Genomic DNA, 19,540 nt, shown 5'->3' with positions numbered 1-19,540 from the left:
TATGATGCACTTGATGTACCAGACTAATGCCATAATCTCTATTATAAACTGGGTGGTTCGAGACCTGAATTCTGATTTGGCTGAAAGCCATGGTATAGCCAACTGTATACCATGGGTATGACCAAATATTTATTTTTACTGCTTACGCTGGTAATTCATTATAATAGCAATAAGGTTCCTCGGGGTGGGTCCGTGTACCAAAGCCACACCGCGTTGCGTCTTACATAAGAACAGCCCTTAGTCGTGGTATATTGCCCGTATACCACACCACCTCAGGTCCTATTGCTTAATTATAAACTGGGTAGTTTGACTCCTGATGCTGGTATGATGCAAATGTATTTGTTTATGGTTTTTAATTATGATGGTTATGATGGTAACCAGTTTGTGGTAAATGGCCAATATACAGTACCACAGCTAAGGGTGGTATCCAGGCACTCCGTGTTGCGAGAACAGCCCTTAGCTTTGGTATAACCCCTCGGCCTTATTGCTTAAATATATTCTCTCTTTTGACTTCGCAACAGATATTAATATCAGAATGTAGCAATTAGTGTTTCCGCTCATTCATGGGAATATGCTCTACCACTTCTTGGTATATCCGTCCATACTATGCTCTCTGCATAGCCGGGGGTGTGCTCCATACTACTTTAACAATTTTACATCCACACTGGTGATGCAGTGATTTCGGAAAGTTTTCAGACCCCTTTATCCACATTTTGTTACGTTACAGCCTTATTCTAAAATTGATTTAAATAGTTTTTTTCCCTCTCAATCTACACACCCCATAATGACAAAGCAAAAACTGTTTTTTAGAAATTCTTGCAAATGTATTAAAAATAAACATATCACATTTACATAAGTGTTCTGACCCTTTACGCAGTACTTTGAAGTACCTTTGGCAGCAATTACAGCCTCGAGTCTTGAGTGTGACGCTACAAGCTTGGCACACCTGTTTGGGGAGTTTCTTCCATTTGTCTCTGCAGATCCTCTCAAGTTCTGTCAAGGTGTTCGATCAGGTTCAAGTCCGGGCCACTCAAGGACATTCAGAGACTTGTCCCGAAGCCACTTCTGCGTGTTGTTTCGGCTGTGGCTTAGGGTCATTGTCCTGTTGGAAGGTGAACCTTCGCCCCAGTCTGAGATCCTGAGCGATCTGGAGCAGGTTTTCATCAAGGGTCTCTTTGTACTTTGCTCTGTTCATCTTTCCCTCAATCCTGCCACCATGCTTCACCGTAGGGAGGGTGCCAGATTTTCTCCAGACGAGATGCTTGGCATTCAGGCAAAGGAGTTCAATCTTGGTTTCATCACACCAGAGAATCTTGTTTCTCATGGTCTGAAAGTCCTTTAAGTGCCTTTTGGCAAACTCCAAGCAGGCTGTCATGTGCTTCTGTCTGGCCACACTACCATAAAGGCCTGATTGGTGGAGTGCAGAAGAGATGGTTGTCCTTCTGTTTTTGCTTTGTCATTATGGGGTATTGTGTGTGGATTGGGTTGGGGGGGGGCAATTTGATACATTTTTTAATAAGGCTGTAATGTAACAGAATGCCAAAAAAGTCAATGTTTCTAAATACTTTCCGGATGCACTGTACATCTGAATGAAAAATATTCTTTATTTACTGGTGACCACAAGGTCATGTGACTGTGTAGACTTTAGGGGTCACCATACTCCTACAATATAGCCTACTGCTTAAATTCCTCTGGTAATTCCATTTTAATGTATGTTTAGATTATGTGGATGTGTTCGATGATTCATTTTTTACTCCATAGCAGCATACCACAACAAGTCCTGTCGAGTTTCAGGGCGTGCCGGCTAATGTTATAGGCCAGCACTAAGACAACTGATTCAACTACCATGAACCTTGATTAAAGTTTAAAAGTTTATTCACAATGTGCACAGGATACAACCGGTGTAAAACAATAGTTACATTCCTACCTTGAGAGCTCTTTCCCAACAATGCAGTGATGATAATAGAAAAGGTCATAAATATTTATTCTATTAAAACTACAAGAACTATGATGTGAGTTAGAAACACCAGAATGCAAGTATATACAGGTCAGTACCTTATTCAATATGCAGGGCAACTGGTGTGGTTGAGATGGGTTTATTCATAAAAAGTTAATGGTAGTAGGATATACTTGTAAAACAGCTGAAAAGTGACTGGTGTTAGGATTATATACAGTAAATACTTATGGTAATATACTAATGGTAATATATACTGCACATGTAAACAGGAGTAATAGTGACCAGTTGGGATAAACAAATACGAATGGCAATCAATGAACAGCAGTGTAATGGAGTAATACATGTAATCAATAGTAATTTTAGCAGCAGCATAGGTTGTGTCTGAGTAGGTTGAGACCTATGGATGGGCATAGAGTCAGTGTGGATACTTTGAGAGAGGGAGATGTTTTTTCAGAGTTAGTAGTTGTTAGCCATGAACAGTTTTATGGCCAGGGGATAGGCGCTGTTTAGGAGTCTGTCTGTCTGAGCCTTGATGCACCAGTGCGGCCTGCCGGACGGTAGCATGTAGAACAGTCCATGTATTGGGTGGCTGGAGTTGAATAAGGTATGCTAGCGCTGGGTCAGAGCAACAGCTGACAAACTAGCTCTCTGGATTTGTGATCACTGGAGCGGCAGGTAGCCTAGTGGTTAGAGCGTTGAGCAAGTAACCAAAAGGTTCTGCCCCTAAACAAGGCAGTTAACCCACTGTTCATAGGCTGTCATTGTAAATAAGAATTTGTTCTTAACTGACTCGCCTAGTTAAATAAAAAAAATCACTGCTATAAAGGGTTTCATACCTTTTAATTGATATTGAGGACATAAACGTTTAACTCGGGAAATGTATGTTTACCCGTAGCTCAGAATCTATGGCCCTCAAATTCAAATCTGGACGTTGAAACCAGTTCCACAGTTTTTTTTCTTTCTAATCAGGGAAGGGTTTAGAACTGGGACACCAAGGTGTGTGAATTGCACACACCTTGGTATAACAGAAGTCTGAACCTCATAGGGAAAGATCTGAATACCCCTGCTCTGAAGCTTTCAGAATCTATAGCTTTTGATTTCCCTCTCTTTTTGAGGTGATGTCTGGCCCACAGGTGGCTCTGGTCACTGGTTCCACGTGGGGCCAGGGGTTAGCCATAGTGCAGGCACTGTGCCAGGGCTTTAAATGGGATGTGTATCTGAGCGCCTGGCACGTCTAAAGGGGGGCCGTGGTTGTGGAGGATCTGCAGAGGGAGCGACTCAAGCCCACACTCCTCCAGCTGGACATTACAGACCTGGCCAACATCCTGGCGGCATGGCAGCATTTCATGAAGGAGTACGGGGGTTTGGATGTGCTAATCAACAACTCACGCATCGCCCCAAGACGTAACTACACATTATTAATGCCTTAACATTCACTCACACAGTCTGACTCACACAGGCAGCCCAATTCTAATTATTTTTCCCACATCAGATTTTTTTCAGAGCTAATTTGATTGGTCAAAATACAATTAGAAAAGAAAGAACAGAGTTGGGTTGCCTGTCTAAATGCAGCAATAGTGCAATAGTTATTGTGTGTTAGCTGGCCTGGGACACAGTGACATTTAAAGTAAACTAATAGCTCCCTCTATGTCCAGAAGGTGACCCTGCATCCTTTGGCAGCCAAGTAGAACACATTCTCTAAACCAAATTCTTTGCCACCAGTGACATGTGCAATGAGCTTCTTCCTCTCCATGTGTGTTCTCCAGACCTCCAGGCCCTGCAGCAATGACATCGCAGAGGAGGAGCTAGTGGCTCTGATGAAGTGCTTTGTTGCCGAGGCCAAAGCTGGAGACCACGTCAGCAAGGGCTGGCCAAATTCTGGCTATGGGTTGTCCAAAATAGGCATGATGGCTCTTAGACACCCTAGAGAGGATCCAGCTAAACCCCTGCTGCCCGGGCTGGGTGAAGTCTGAAATTACCTATACCAACGGGACTAGGACTCCCGTGGAGGGGTTGGACACACCTGTACACCTTATTACAGGTGCAGTGAAATATGTTGTTTTACTGGGACAGCCATAGTAGTATGGCGCAAATTATATATTTTTCACCTTGTTGGCTCAAGTATTCAAACCAATGACCTTACTTACTGGGCCAACGCTCTAACCATTAGGCTCCTTGACACCCTACATTAAACAACCAGGTTAATGTGTCTCATTTGTTTACAGGGCCAGAGGCTAGGTTGTGCACTGAATAGTTAGTATTATAAGATAGTCTTATCTTTGATTAAACAAGTCACTTCGTTGTCTCAAAAAGGACTGTTCAATGTAACATAACAAATAAACAGATACAGTATGTTTGCGGTTATTTTTTGTTAATGCTCTTTACCCCAGCTTTGACCAAATATCTGACAGTGAAGTGAGAGGTTTGTAAACGTCGCATATCCTGGAACGTACCAACACCGGGGGTGCCAGTGAGAAAAGATACATCCTTTCTGATTTGAACGCCGAACTCTAGAAACAGGTTTACCTAACACGGCTGAATCGCTTATTCATGAATTGTGAATACTTTTAACTGACATTGTGAGGGGCTTTTAGCTTGTTAAGATAAATACTGCACCTAAACTGTCAAGGAGCTCCACACCCCACCCCTCCGAAGATCAGGAAGTGCGCTCTCCGTGCTCCAATCACTCTCTGTGAATCAGCTGAGTTTGGGCATTCCACCCTGTTGCGTTTAGCGTGATCTGCTCGAGAGAGTTTGACACGCACCCCCCACATAACGGTTGGTTGACGGTTTCTCAAAGCTTCAGTTGCAGAACGGACGCTACACCCAGAACCGTTAACATTCGCCGGTTTCCCGGGATTTAGTGAAATTTGTTGGAAGCACGCGAATGGTCAGCTCAAACCCGAGCTTGTTTTGCAGTTGGTGAGTCATTGATGCACCCATATGATGCACCTTGTGTTTTTTGTTTACCGCAACATTAGGTGCCGGTTTGGTGAGAATAGAAATTGACGGGTTGTAGCTAAAATATAGGCCTGTAAGTCACTGGATATAGCACATTGAAATCACCATATTTCCATTTTAATTGGCGGTGTTTTCTCCCCAGTTCACGTTTTCCCGTTGTGAATCAGTATTATCTAAATATAGTGCTACCCTAATTATTTTGACTCGGTGGACAACCGAGACATGATGCAGTGCCGCGTTCACGCAATTTTAATTATTTCTCAGCAACATCAACAACCATTCAATCTCAGTTATTGCAACATTGTTGCACTGAGTCTGGAGCTTTATAAACAACATTAGAAAGATGAAGAAGCAGCAGAATTTGGGCTGGGCCTGGGAGGGCATAGGCCACCCACTGGGAAGCCAGACCCAGCCAATCAGAATTAGTTTTTCCCCACAAAAGGGCTTTATTACAGGTGGAAATACTCGTCAGTATCATCAGCTGTCCAGGTGGCTGGTCTCAGACCATACCGCAGGTGAAGAAGCTGACATTGTTACACATGGTCTGCGGTTGTGAGGCCTGTTGGATGCACTGCAAATTTCTCTAAAACGACGTTGGAGGCAGCTTATGGTAGAGAAATGAACTTTCAGTTATCTGGCAACAACTCTCATGGACATTCCTGCAGTCAGCATGCCAATTGCACACTCCCTTTAAACTTAAGACCTGTGGAATTGTGTTGTATGACATTTTAGAGTAGCCTTTTATTGTAACCAGTATAAGGTGCACCTGTGTAATGATCATGCTGTTTAATCAGCTTCTTGATATGCCACACCTGTCAGGTGGATGGATTATCTTGGCAAAGGAGAAATGCTCACTAATAGGAATATAAAGAAATTTGTGCAAAAAAATATGCTTTTTGTGTGTATGGAAAATTTCTGGGATCTTTTATTCAACTCATGAAACATGGGACCAACACTTTACACGTTGCATTTATATTTTTGTTCAGTATACATTGCCAACAACATCTAATTGGATGAAATTGTTTCTCATTCTCTCATTCTCTTTCTCACACACAGACAGATGGAAATCCCTGATTTGCTCTTTGACAAGGCCATCTTACATAATGCAGTCAGGTCTATAGAGTCACATTCAGAGCCATAGCACTGCCATGATTCAGTCTTTAACAGCAGTGTCTGTCCCATCCTAGCATTTTTAGCCTTTCCTATTCATTTTATAGGCCTAGTCTCACAAGGCATAGTCATATGCTATATGGTAGTCAGTTTCATGGTGTCACAATCAGGTGACTGATTTCTCTTTGCATTTCCTATTGGGTTTGTGTCCCTAAATCAGCTGGTAGTGAGTCCACCCTCTAAACACACAGTCTCCTTTCCCCTTCAGGAGCAAACGTTGCAGGCCTACCACGAGCACTCCCAGCTCCCTATCAGCATGTTCATAAGATGGAGAATGAGTGTCTGATGGGCCGCTCCAGGTATTATTCTGTGTTGAAGTGCAACTTTGGGCTACACAGCAATGCATTTGAGTATTTACACGATGTAGGCCTAAATATCTACATTTCCTTGTTTGAATTCAAACATTAGTTTATGACTAGATAAATATTCCAGGAAGCTAACACAATCAGTTTTGTGAAAGATATTTGTATCCACAGGGTAATGTGTTTGCAGAGGGTTTTAGTAGGTCACTTGACAGGCTTGAGGTTGTGCTATGCAGGGCAGCCTGTATTTCTGCACCTGACGTGTTCACATTGCACAAAAATCAGGTAGCCTGGCAGGTAGGAGTGTTGGGCCAGTGGATCAAATCCCCGAGCTGACAAGATAAAAATCTGTAGTTATGCCCCTGAGCAAGGCAGTTAACCCACTGTTCCCCAGGCGCCAATGTTGATTAAGGCAGCCCCCCGCACCTCTCTCATTCAGAGGGGTTAGGTTAAATGTGGAAGACACATTTCAATTGAATGCATTCAATTGTACAACTGACTAGGTATCCCCTTTTCTTGTTTACTTGTCTGTCAGGAGAGAACATACCACATTAGCAGAAGGTGGGAGAGTGAGACAGAAAGGAAAGAAAGAAAATGAACCTGACTGAAGATGTGTGGAAGTGTCAGCAGCTGTAATGAGACTGGCCTTTTCAGTAAGTTTGGGGATAGTACTGACCCAGCCTCTTAAAGGAGAGGTTCTGATCCAGAACCTGTATTAAAGTAGAGCTCAACCAGTCGACTAATTGGGGTCGGCCCTAGTCCAATGGCTACAGCTGTGATAGAGAATGGTCAATTCACATCTTATCTGTTTTGTTATCTGACCAGAGCTAGACAGACTATAGTCAGTCAGTTCACGTACAGGCTAAAGTCATGGTGTGTGTAGGTGTATGTACCAAAGTAGTAAGTCAGTTAATCTGTGTAATGCGTTGAGTTTGGGAGTGATTTGCAGGATTTAGTGGCTGAGGGTGTGTTAGTCAAGGTCGGTCAGGAGATGAGGACATGATGTGTAAGTTTCTGTCGACGCCACTTCTTCTTACTCCAGCCAGGATTCCCCTCTCAGTGATATAATACTCCTCCTTATAGCTCTCTCGCTCTCTCGCTCTCTCGCTCTCTCTCTCAAATTAAATCTAATTTTATTTGTCACATGGTTTGTAAACAACAGGTGTGGACTAACAGTGAAATGCTTACTTACGGGCCTTTCCCAACAATACAGAGAGAAAGAAAATCGAGGAATAATAATTGAAACGTAAAACCCATAATAAAAGTAATAATGGATAGACGATGAGTAATGATGATCTTGGCTATATGTTATGTTACTGTGCTTCCCCTTAAGTTTTGTTTTTGTGTCTTTTCCGTTTTGTACACCAGATGAAACAACAATATTTTTGGTTATGGAAAATATATTTCAGTGGTTTAGATGGTACAATGATTCTTTACACTATACTAGCTTATTTTGTCACATAAACTGAAATTAGGCAAACTATTAAAGTTTTAGCAAGCACGAAATGGCGGCACAATTTCTGCATAGTGTAACTTTAACTATTTAACTAACTATTTAGCAGTTTTCTAGCTTATGGGTAGAAGCTGTTCAGGGTCCTGTTAGTTCCAAACTTGGTGCATCGTTACCACTTGCCTTGCGGTAGCAGAGAGAACAGTATGACTTGGGTGGCTGGAGTCTTTGACAATTTTTAAGGGCCTTCATCTGACACCGCCTGGTGTAGAGGTCCTGGATGGCAGGGAGCTCGGCCCCAGTGATGGACTAGACCAGTCAAGATTCTGTCAATGGTGCAGCTGTAGAACATTTTGAGGATCTTAAGGTGTTATCGTGGGGGAAGAGGCATTGTCATGCCATCTTCATGACTGTGTGTTTGGTCCACGATAGATCCTTAGGGATGTGGACACAGAGTGGACACAGAGGAACTTGAGGAACTTGAAGCTCTCAACCTGCTCCACTACAGCCCCGTCCATGTGAATGGGGAGTGCTCGGCCCTTTGTTTCATGTAGTCCACCATCAGCTCCTTTGTCGTGCTGACTTTGAGGAACAGGTTGTTGCCCTGGCACCACACTGCCAGGTCTCTGACCTCCTCCCTATATGCTGTTTCATCATCGTCGGTTATCAGGCCTAACACCGTCGTGCCATCGGCAAACTTTCCCGTCTGTCGCTTTGTCAACCTTTCTGTCAACAAATCCCCAAGCTTGTCTGAGATAAAGGTTTAGAGAGAAACAGAGACAGAAATATGCCTAGATTTAAAGGAGATAGTCCTAGTCAATGTTCAAGTCAATCCATGTGTGTGTCAGTGTGTCTGCTCATTTTGTTTCCAGGAAACACATTGAAGATCAATGTTGTGGAGGAGACAGACAGATAAAGAATGCTAAGGCTGGCAAACGAACAAAAGCAGCCCCTTGCTAGCTCCTGTCCATTAGAACCCAGACTAGAGATGTTGATCTGAGATGGCCCTAATTTAATCAACCGACTGAGTGTGCCTGTGATCTCACTATCCACACACAGCCTCTAACACACAGACACAGAGAGCTAGGTTATTACACATATAGAGGGGAAGGATATGGGTTCTGAGCTTGGAGTGTGCGCAGGTATACCCCAGACAGAGTGATTAGGGTAGAGCATGTATAGGTAGACCACTTTGTCGTTGACATTTACTCTGACTTGGTTACTGGCTGCCATGTTATTGTTGCTCAGCAGCACCATGTTCTCTCCTGTTTCCATGGCTCAAGGCATTGAGTTTTATAGTGCTTCCTCACTGTTATTCTGTTAATGGAGGAATTATTTCCAGAGGTAAGCTGACCTGCTACTGTACTGACATGGAGTGACCAGAATGAGATTCCTCCCATGTGGCAGTGCTCGTGTCTTTAACGAAACAACCAGGGAGCTCATGATATTGTGTTTTTATAAGCATAATATTGTGTGTGTGTGTTGTCAGGCACGTGCTGGGCAGGCTTGCCCATGTTAAAGCCTCTCTCTCTCCCCCAAAGTGAGTCCAGATGTCTCTATTGCTCTAATCCTGTCCTGTCTCTGTTAGTCCCTCTCTCTCTGCTCTATTACATTGGCATAGTACACACACACACACACACACACACACACACACACACACACACACACACACACACACACACACAAAACAACTATGTCACTGCAGAAGAGCCATCTGATCATAATACAGTTAAACCAAATATTTTTGCTAGCTGAATAAATGGTTTTATTGACTTTAAGCCTGTTTATTGCATATCGAGGATGAGGTTTCCATTTGAGATCTTTCAAAGGACTCATTATCCCACTGGTTGTCATAGCAAGCGTCTGTGGGCATTACTTGCTCTAGTATTCACAAATCATCTCAAGAGTAAGAGTGCTCCCATCTTATTCATCATGATTTATCTCAACTCATCCAGAACGCCGCAGCCCGTCTGGTGTTCAACCTTCCCAAGTTCTCTCACATCACCCCGCTCCTCCGCTCTCTCCACTGGCTTCCAGTTGAAGCTCGCATCCGCTACAAGACCATGGTGATTGCCTACGGAGCTGTGAAGGGAACGGCACCTCCATACCTTCAGGCTCTGATCAGGCCCTACACCCAAACAAGGGCACTGAGTTCATCCACCTCTGGCCTGCTGGCCCCCCTACCTCTGAGGAAGCACAGTTCCCGCTCAGCCCAGTCAAAACTGTTCGCTGCTCTGGCACCCCAATGGTGGAACCAGCTCCCTCACGACGCCAGGACAGCGGAGTCAATCACCACCTTCCGTAGACACCTGAAACCCCACCTCTTTAAGGAATACCTGGGATAGGATAAAGTAATCCTTCTACCCCCCCCCTTAAAAGATTTAGATGCACTATTGTAAAGTGGTTGTTCCACTGGATATCATAAGGTGAATGCACCAATTTGTAAGTCGCTCTGGATAAGAGGGTCTGCTAAATGACTTAAATGTAAATGTAAATTTAAAAGGCTAAACTACTCCTAGATCAGCACTTCTATCTTGAGACACTTTGTGAATATGGGCCCTGATGTTTATTCCTCTGGGAGCACGTGTAAATGAGGTAAACAGGAATTATTCGCCTTGTGTCCTAATAAATACCAGTTGTCTATTGTACACACTCCTCCCTCTCCCATCTTTCTCAGAATTCAAGCCAGGCCAGGCAGACCAGCACAGAACAGACCCAATCATGATTGAGCACATTGTGATTCCTGCATGTGTGTGTGTGTGTGTGCACGTGTGACTGTGAGCATATCAAACCACTTTTGCAAGAGAAACCCCTCTGCAACATGCTGCAAACAGAGATCTGGGTTCAGGGTTGTGTTCATTAGGTTACACCGTATCAAAACATTTCAAGTACATGTAGCCTATTGGACATGATTTTGGTGCAGGGATTAATGTCTGACAACAATTCTCTGTTCTCTCTCTCCCTATCCTTCTCTGCTCCCCTTCCTCCCCCTTTCCCCAGACACAGGCTGAGCATGCTGGGGCGTGAGTGAGGCATCATGGATCCCGAGGAGCAGGAGCTGCAGAATGACTACCGTTACCGTAGCTACGCGGCGGTCATCGAGAAAGCCCTGCGGAACTTTGAGTCGTCCAGCGAGTGGGCTGACCTCATCTCCTCTCTGGGCAAACTCAACAAGGTATGGATGGCAAGGCTGGTACAATATATTGAGTCTGGAGGTCAGACATCCAGACACTCTATACTATTGAGTTGCACCCATGGTGTGACAGATGAAATTACCCAGTGGTGCATTCAGTTGTATTTCCATCCTGGTTTGCATTTCCTCAGTGTGTTCGTGTCCTGTCAGAATAGAAGAGCACTGCTTATTCTTTTGCATTGACGAGTTAGACAGGCCATTGGTCTCTTGATCAGTGTATTGCCATTAGTGTTTTATTAGTTATTTTGTGTATGTTGGTTTGCATTGAGAGCATTTGCATGTGGAAGTGTCAGTTTAACAGTTCTGTAAACAAAGCAGGAAATTGTTTTTGCTACTTTCGGCAATTTTTAACTCAACAACATGCATATTATATGTGTGTAAGAGTTCATGGGCGTGTGTCTGTGTGTGAGTGACTCTCTGGCTCTGAGCCCAGTCACTACCTGCAGTCACTTATCGGGCCTTGCTGGCGTTGCCATGGTTGCATCTGGATCTGGCTCCAGGATCAGTGGACTGGGAGATGGAAAACATTCCCAATCTATCAATTGAGTTTCTAAAAATTATCCTACATCAGTGTTCATTCACTTATCCCCCAATCATTCAATGGAGAGGATGATAGACTATCCCTTTCACTGAATAATGTATTTACCAAACACATTATTCAAACTCTTATTGACCTATCATATAGTGTGTATAGATTGCTTTTGCAGGCACTCCGTTTCAAGTTTCTCGTAAATTGTTCTACTTCAGTAGCTACAGAATACATGGCCTGACTCTCTGTCCCCTGCTCCACCCAAGTGGGACTTTGGACACTAGTAGGTCCCTGCTTGTGACACATTTAGGAAGAAGGATGTTTGCTAAGGAGTGTTATGGTAGAATGGCCGTGTGTTGATCTGTGTGTGTCTAGGTGCGATGTGTGAATGAATGAGGATTCTTTCAGGCCACTTTAGCATTAATCTGTCAAGTAAACAAAGCAAATTACAAAGTAGCATGGTAATTATACAATAATTACCAATGAATTACGTATTTCTTTGATATTCATTAAAATACATACCACTAACACGCACCACTGGCAAATCTCTCACTCTCCGTCCCTCTAGGCCCTGCAGAGTAACCTGCGCTACTCTCTGCTGCCCCAGAGGCTGATCATTGGGAAGCGTCTGGCCCAGTGTCTGCACCCGGCCCTGCCCAGTGGAGTGCACCTCAAGGCCTTAGAGACCTATGAGATCATCTTCAAGATCATCGGCACCAAATGGCTGGCCAAGGATCTCTTCATCTACAGGTGTGGGACTTGTGCGAACCAGTCTAACCCATTTTGTGTGTGTGTGTGTGTGTGTGTGTGTGTGTGTGTGTGTGTGTGTGTGTGTGTGTGTGTGTGTGTGTGTGTGTGTGTGTGTGTGTGTGTGTGTGTGTGTGTGTGTGTGCCTGTCTATTGTCCTGATTTGTTTGAAGGCCTATTGAACAATGTTAGTGTGTTTTTGGGGGATTTGTGTGTTGTTCTCCTGTACTGTATGAGTTAGTGTGTTGTATTGATCTCGGTCGTGTGTGTTTTAGCTCGGGACTGTTCCCGTTGCTGGGCCATGCTGCGATGGCGGTGAAGCCAGCCCTGTTGACGCTGTATGAGCGCTACTACCTCCCTCTACAGAGGGCCTTACTGCCCAGCCTACAGGCCTTCATCACTGGACTACTGCCTGGCCTGGAGGAGGGGGCTGATGTCTACGACAGGTACACACACACACACACACACACACACACACGTACCTGTGTATCTAAACAGAGCTAAAATAGCTCTTCCATAAATATTTGCATAATATAACATATCCTCTTCCTTTTCCCACTATCTTAAACTTTGATCTCTCTCCCTTCTCTGTCCAGGACGGATGCGTTGCTACTGAGGCTGTCTCTGTTAGTGGGCCAGCAAGTGTTCTATGGGGCTCTGTGGGGCAGTGTGTTGGTCAGCCCTCTGGTCCGGCTACCCGCCTCTCTCTTCATCGTCACACACTTCGACCGCTTCACTCCACCGCGCCAGCAGAGATGCATGCTGGGCTATAACAACCGCTTGGTGGTGAGTTGATGTGTGTTTCCACATGTTAATATGAGTATGAGTGTCAGGATGTGTCTGCCATGTTGGATATGTTGTAGAACCTCTCTCTCCCTCTAGTGGTTAGAGCGTTGGGCCACTAACTGAAAGGTTGCTGGATCGAATCCCGAGCTGACAAGGTAAAAATCTGTCGTTCTGCCCCTGAGCAAGGCAGTTAACCCATTGTTCCCCGGGCGCCGAAGACGTGGATGTCGATTAAGGCAGCCCCCAGCACCTCTCTGATTCAGAGGGGTTGGGTTAAATGCAGAAGACACATTTCAGTTGAAGGCATTCAGTTGTACACCTGACTAGGTTTCTCCCTTTCCTTTCCTCCCTCTTCCAGATGAAGGCGTTGTGTCTTTCTCTGCAGGACTCTAATGTTCTGGTGCAGAGGAACATGTTGGAGATCCTGCTATACTTCTTCTCCTTGGCCACCTGCCTGGTGAGTAACTTTTCCTCCTCTTCACCACCTCACCTTTTTCAGCTTATCCACCCTGTCCTGCTCCTCCACTTCCCCTCGCTCCTCCTCCAACTCTTCCTTCTCTGCCTCTCTATTATCTTCATCCGCTACTGTTTCCTTCTCCCTCTTCATTAACTCCTTCTTCCTCCTCCCTGTGCCCCCTCTGTACCTGTTGTTCTCTCAGGACCCAACAGAAGGCAGTATTCCTATGACCAGGGAGGACACGATCACAGTGGTGTCTGCTGCTTCCCTCACTCTGCTCCGCAGAGACATGTCCCTCAACAGACGCCTCTACGCCTGGCTGCTAGGTAACTACTGTGGATAGACATGCACCACACACACACACACACATGCAATGAAGTTATGGCTTTGAGTCCTAGTCTAGTAATAGGCCTGAATATAGTTCACTGTGTAGCTAATAATAGCTTTAGTTGCTTTAGTAGCTAATGTCGTTAAAGTCTAGGTAATACATTTATCCATATAGCTTCAATTCTTTGCTCCTTGCCTTTCAGAGACAAACATTTATGCCTTGTTATTATAGTGTCTTCAAAAAGTATTCATACCCCTTGACTTATTCAATATTTTGTTGTGTTACAGCCTGAATTCAAAATGTATTAAATATATATTTATTTTTTTCTACACTCAAAACATGTTTTTAGAAATGTTTACAAATGTATTGAAAATGAAATACAGAGAGATCTCGTTTACATAAGTATTCACACCCTTGAGTCAATACTTTGTAGAAGCACTTTTGGCAGCGACTACAGCTGTCTTTCTGGGCAAGTCTCTTAGAGCTTTCCACACCTGGATTGGGCAACATTTGCCCATTATTCTTTTAAAAATTCTTCAAGCTCTTTCAAATTGGTTGTTGATCATTGCTAGATTAACATTTTCAGATCTTGCCATAGATTTTCAAGTAGATTTAAGTCAAAACTGTAACTCGGCCACTCCAGAACATTCACTGTCTTCTTGGCAAGCAACTAGTGTAGATTTGGCCTTGTGTTTTAGGTTATTATCCTGCTGAAAGGTGGATTCATCTCCCAGTGTCTGGTGGAAAGCAGACTGAACCAGGTTTTCTGATAGGATTTGCCTGTGCTTAGCTCCATTCCATGTATTTTTTTATCCTGAAAAACTCCCCTGTCCGTGACGGTTGCAAGCATACCCATAACATGATACAGCCACCACTTTGCTTGAAAATATGGAGAATTGTACTCAGTAATGTGTTGTATTGGATTTGCCCCAAACATAACACTTTGTATTAAGGACAAAAAATGTATTGCTTTGCCACATTTTTTGCAGTATTGATTTAGTGCCTTGTTACAAACAGGATACATGTTTTGGAATTAGTTTAGTCAATTAGTTTAGTATTGAGGCGTAACTACAATGTTGTTGATCCATCCTCACCCTTGGCATCATGGTGAAATCCCTGAGCAGTTTCCTTCCTCTCTGGCAACTGAATTAGGAAGGACGCCTGTATCTTTGTAGTGACTGGGTGTATTGATACACCGTCCAGTGTTATTAATAGTTAATTAGTAAACATTTTGAAAAGCATAATTCCACTTTATGGGGTGTTGTGTGTTGGTCAGTGTAAAATATATATATTTTTTAAATCAATTTTCTATTTAGGCTGTAACAACCAAATGTTGAAAAAGTCAAAGGGTGTGAATACTTTCTGAAGGCACTGTAAATTACTCTGTGTGTTGATGTTCGCCAGGCACAGACATTAAGGGGGGTATGATTGCTGCAGACCCTGACATCTCCATGGAGGAACAAACAGCCTTCTACTTCAACACCCACTCCAGAGAACTCCTAGTGCAGGTCAGACACACTAACACTACTGTTGAGCAGTTATATAAATCATACTGTTACAGATGATTAAACCTCACGAAGGACTTCTCGAAAAACACCTGCCCTTTAAATGCAAGTCACTCATTCAAATACGAAAACATAGAAACAATGTGACCTTGGATTCAGTCAATACCCGGTGGTGTAACCTTGTGTATGTGTGTACTCTGTCTCTCTGTACTTAGGCTTTGATCAACATCCTGAATCAGAAGGATGTGGAGGCAGACCCGGAGAGCGTGATTGGTTATCTCCGACCCTTCCGCATCATCATCAGCCTCATGGATAAGCCAGAGATAGGTAGTCACACACACCTCCCCTCCTTCAGGCCTAAACACACACACACCTCCCCTTCCTTACATTTTACTTTTTAGTAATTTAGCAGACCCTCTTATCAAGAGCGACTTACATTTTAGTGCATTCATCTTCAGATGGCTAGGTGAGACAACCACATATCACAGTCATAGTTTGGAGGGCCAAGAGACCAGAGGTGGCAGAACAGAGTGCTCGGGTTGGGGTGTAGGGTTTGAGCATAGCCTAAAGGTATGGAGGGGCAGTTCCTCTTGCTGCTTCGTAGGAAAGTACCATGGTCTTGTAGTGGATGCGAGCTTCGACTGGAAGCAAGTGGATTGTGCGGAAGAGCGGGGTGACATGGGAGAACTTTGGAAGGTTGAACACCAGGTGGGCAGCAGCGTTCTGGATAATTTACAGGGGTTTGATGGCACAAGCGAGGAGCCCAGCCAACAGCGAGTTACAGTAGTCCAAACGGGAGATGACAAGTGCCTGGATAAGGACTTGCGGCGCTTCCTATGTGTGATAGGCTCATACACTATGGATGTTGTAGAGCATGAACCTGCAGGATGCGAGTCACTGCTTTGATGTTGTCCAGGGTCACGCCAAGGTTCTTTGCACTCTGGTAGGGGGACACCATGGTGTCAACGGGGGGGGTGTATCTGCCAGGCACGCAGAGATGTGTTGCACCTGGTGCAGACACAGATCCTCTCCACGTCACCTGGTAGAAGTAGCCTGCCAGGTAGGATGCAATCCAAAAGTGTGCAGAGCCTGAGACGCCTAGCCTGAGAAAGTGAAGAGGAGGTCTGATGGTTCATGGTGTCAAAGGCAGTGGATAGATCTAGGAGGATGAGAGAGGAGAGAGAGTCAGCTTTGGCAGTGCAGAGAGCCTCTGTGACACAGAGGAGCAGTCTCGGTTTAGTTACCCATCTTGAAGCCTGACTGGTTAAGGTCAAGAAGATCATTCTGAGAGAGATGGCATTGTCAGAGACCGCACACTCAATGTTTTGAAAATAAAATAAAGAATACCGGTCTGTAGTTTTTGCCATCAGAGGAGTTGAGTGTTGCTTTGAGGAGGGGAGCGACTCAGGCCATTTTGACGTCCGGTGGGACGCAGCCAGTGGTCAGGGATAAGTTGATGAGGAATGGGAGAAGGTCTCAAGAGATATGGAGAGGGGATGGGGTTGAGTGGGCAAGTTGTCTGGCGGCCGGACCTCACTAGTCGCAGGATTTCATCAGGAGAGAGAGGGGATAAAGAGGTCAAGGCGTAGGGTAATTATGTGTGAGTGGGACCAGTGGACTCAATAGGCTGAGTGAATGAGGAGCGGATGTCATCAACCTTCTTTTTAAAGTGTTTGACAAAGTCATCCACGTAGGGGGAGTGGGTGAAGGATTAGGGAGGGAGGAGAAGGTTGAAAAGAGTTTCCTCGGGTTAGAGGCAGAAGCTTGACATTTAGAGTGGAGTTAGCAGTGGATACAGAGGAAGCAAAGGTAGAGAGGAGGGAGTGAAAGGCTGATAGGTCGTCCGGAAGTTTAGTCCCCTTTCCTCCCAAGCCGACCGGGAGGAAAGGGTACTGTGCAAGTTAGAGGTTGACCCATACCGATTATTGGAGGACCAAAAAAAAGCCCATACCGATTAATCGTCTGATTTTATAATATGTATGTGTGTAATAATGACAATTACAACACTACTGAATGAACAATCAACACTTTTATTTTAACTTAATAAAATACATAAATAAAATCTATTTAGTCTCAAATAAATAATGAAACATGTTCAATTTGGTTTAAATAATGCAAAAACGCAGTGTTGGAGAAGAAAGTAAAAGTGCAATATGTGCCATGTAAAAAAGCTAACGTTTAAGTTCCTTGCTCAGAACATGAGAACATATGAAAGCTTCCTTTTAACATGGTTTGTTTTAACATGAGTCTTCAATATTCCCAGTTAAGAAGTTTTAGGTTGTCGTTATTATAGGAATTATGACGCGTCGACTACTTCTCTCTATACCATTTGTATTTCATATACCTTTAATCATTGGATGTTCTTATAGGCACTTTAATATTGCCAGCCTAATCTTGGGAGTTGATAGGCTTGAAGTCATAAACAGCGCTGTGCTTCAAGCATTGCTAAGAGCTGCTGGCAAACGCAGTAAAGTGCTGTTTGAATGAATTCTTACGAGCCTGCTGCTGCCTACCACCGCTCAGTCAGACTGCTCTATCAAATATCAAATCATATACTTAACTATAATATAATAAACACACAGAAATACGAGCCTTTGGTCATTAATATGGTTAACCTCTTGGGGCTAGGTGGGACGCTAGCGTGCCACCCGTGGTGCACTCCATCAACAGCAGGTGCATTTCAAGAGCGGCAAATTTGAATCCAAATAAATGTCAAAATTCAAATTTTTCAAAAATACAACTATTTTACACCATTTGAAAGATAAACATCTCCTTAATCTAACCACGTTTTACGATTTCAAAAAGGTTTTACGGCGAAAGCATAAATTTAGAGTATGTTAGGACAGTACATTTACAAGAGTTGTGTGTAATGTTTTGTCAAGTCAAAGACAGGGTCACCAAAACCATAAAACCAGCTAAAATGATGCACTAACCTTTTACAATCTCCATCAGATGACACTCCTAGGACATTATGTTAGACAATGCATGCATTTTTAGTTCTATCAAGTTCATATTTATATCCAAAAACAGCGTTTTACTATGGCATTGATGTTGAGGAAATCGTTTCCCTCCAATAACCGGCAGTCAAGTCAGCGTAACAAATTAAATAATTAAAATTAGAAAACATTGGTAAAATATTATATTGTCATTTAAAGAATTATAGATTTACATCTCTTGAACGCAATCAACTTGCCAGATTTAAAAATAACCTTACTGGGAAATCACACTTTGCAATAATCTGAGCACTGCGCCCAGAAAAATACGCGTTGCGATACAGACTAGACGTCATGTTGGGGAGATCTAAAATCGAAAATACTATGTAAATAATCCATTACCTTTGATTCTCTTCATCAGATGTCACTTCCAGGTATCACAGGTCCATAACGAATGTAGTTTTGTTCAAAAAAGCTCATCATTTATGTCCAAAAATCTCCGTCTCGTTAGCACATGATGTAAGCCAGCCGGACTTCTCGTCATGAACGAGGGGAAAAAATATATTTCCGTTCGTTCAAACATGTCAAACGTTGTATAGCATAAATCATTAGGGCCTTTTTAACCAGAACATGAATAATATTCAAGGTGGACAAATGCATACTCTTTTATAACGTATTGGAACGAGGGTACCCAACATGAACTCGCGTGCCAGGTGTCTAATGGGACATCATCGTTCCATGGCTCTTGTTCGGTCAGATCTCCCTCCAGAAGACTCAAAACACTTTGTAAAGGCTGGTGACATCTAGTGGAAGCAATAGGAAGTGCCAAAATATTCCTAAACCCCTGTGTTTTTCAATGGGATAGGTTTAAAGTCAATACAACACATCAGGTATCCACTTCCTGTCAGAAAATGTCTCAGGGTTTTGCCTGCCAAATGAGTTCTGTTATACTCACAGACACCATTCAAACAGTTTTGGAAACTTTAGAGTGTTTTCTATCCATATATAATAAGTGTATGCATATTCTAGTTACTGGGTAGGATTAGTAACCAGATTAAATCGGGTACATTTTTTTTATCCAGACGTGCAAATGCTGCCCCCTAGACCCAACAGGTTAAATCCGGAAATTAACATTTCGAAAACAAAATGCTTATTTTTTTCAGTGAAATACGGAACCGTTCCGTATTTTGTTGAACGTGTGGCAACCCTAAGTCTAAATATT

At 43.5% G+C, this 19,540-nt stretch overlaps 1 protein-coding gene across 1 annotated transcript in view; it reads left to right on the top strand.

The window, feature by feature from the left end:
- Window positions 1–4,639: 4,639 nt before the first annotated feature.
- LOC106582109 (protein dopey-2) overlaps window positions 4,640–19,540 on the top strand; it is a 54,693-nt gene continuing 39,792 nt past the window's right edge. The window contains exons 1-9 of the mRNA XM_014164857.2: window positions 4,640–4,879; window positions 10,841–11,015; window positions 12,131–12,312; window positions 12,585–12,755; window positions 12,906–13,095; window positions 13,454–13,552; window positions 13,755–13,878; window positions 15,285–15,388; window positions 15,601–15,712. Coding sequence (XP_014020332.2) covers window positions 10,878–11,015; window positions 12,131–12,312; window positions 12,585–12,755; window positions 12,906–13,095; window positions 13,454–13,552; window positions 13,755–13,878; window positions 15,285–15,388; window positions 15,601–15,712 — 1,120 coding nt within the window. The 5' untranslated portion in view covers window positions 4,640–4,879; window positions 10,841–10,877. The remainder of the gene's footprint in view (window positions 4,880–10,840; window positions 11,016–12,130; window positions 12,313–12,584; window positions 12,756–12,905; window positions 13,096–13,453; window positions 13,553–13,754; window positions 13,879–15,284; window positions 15,389–15,600; window positions 15,713–19,540) is intronic.

This window comes from Salmo salar, chromosome ssa21 (assembly GCF_905237065.1).
Source record: "Salmo salar chromosome ssa21, Ssal_v3.1, whole genome shotgun sequence".
Lineage (NCBI taxonomy): Eukaryota > Metazoa > Chordata > Actinopteri > Salmoniformes > Salmonidae > Salmo > Salmo salar.
Note: the sequence above shows the minus strand (reverse complement) of the source record. Positions and strands in the feature narration are given on the sequence as shown.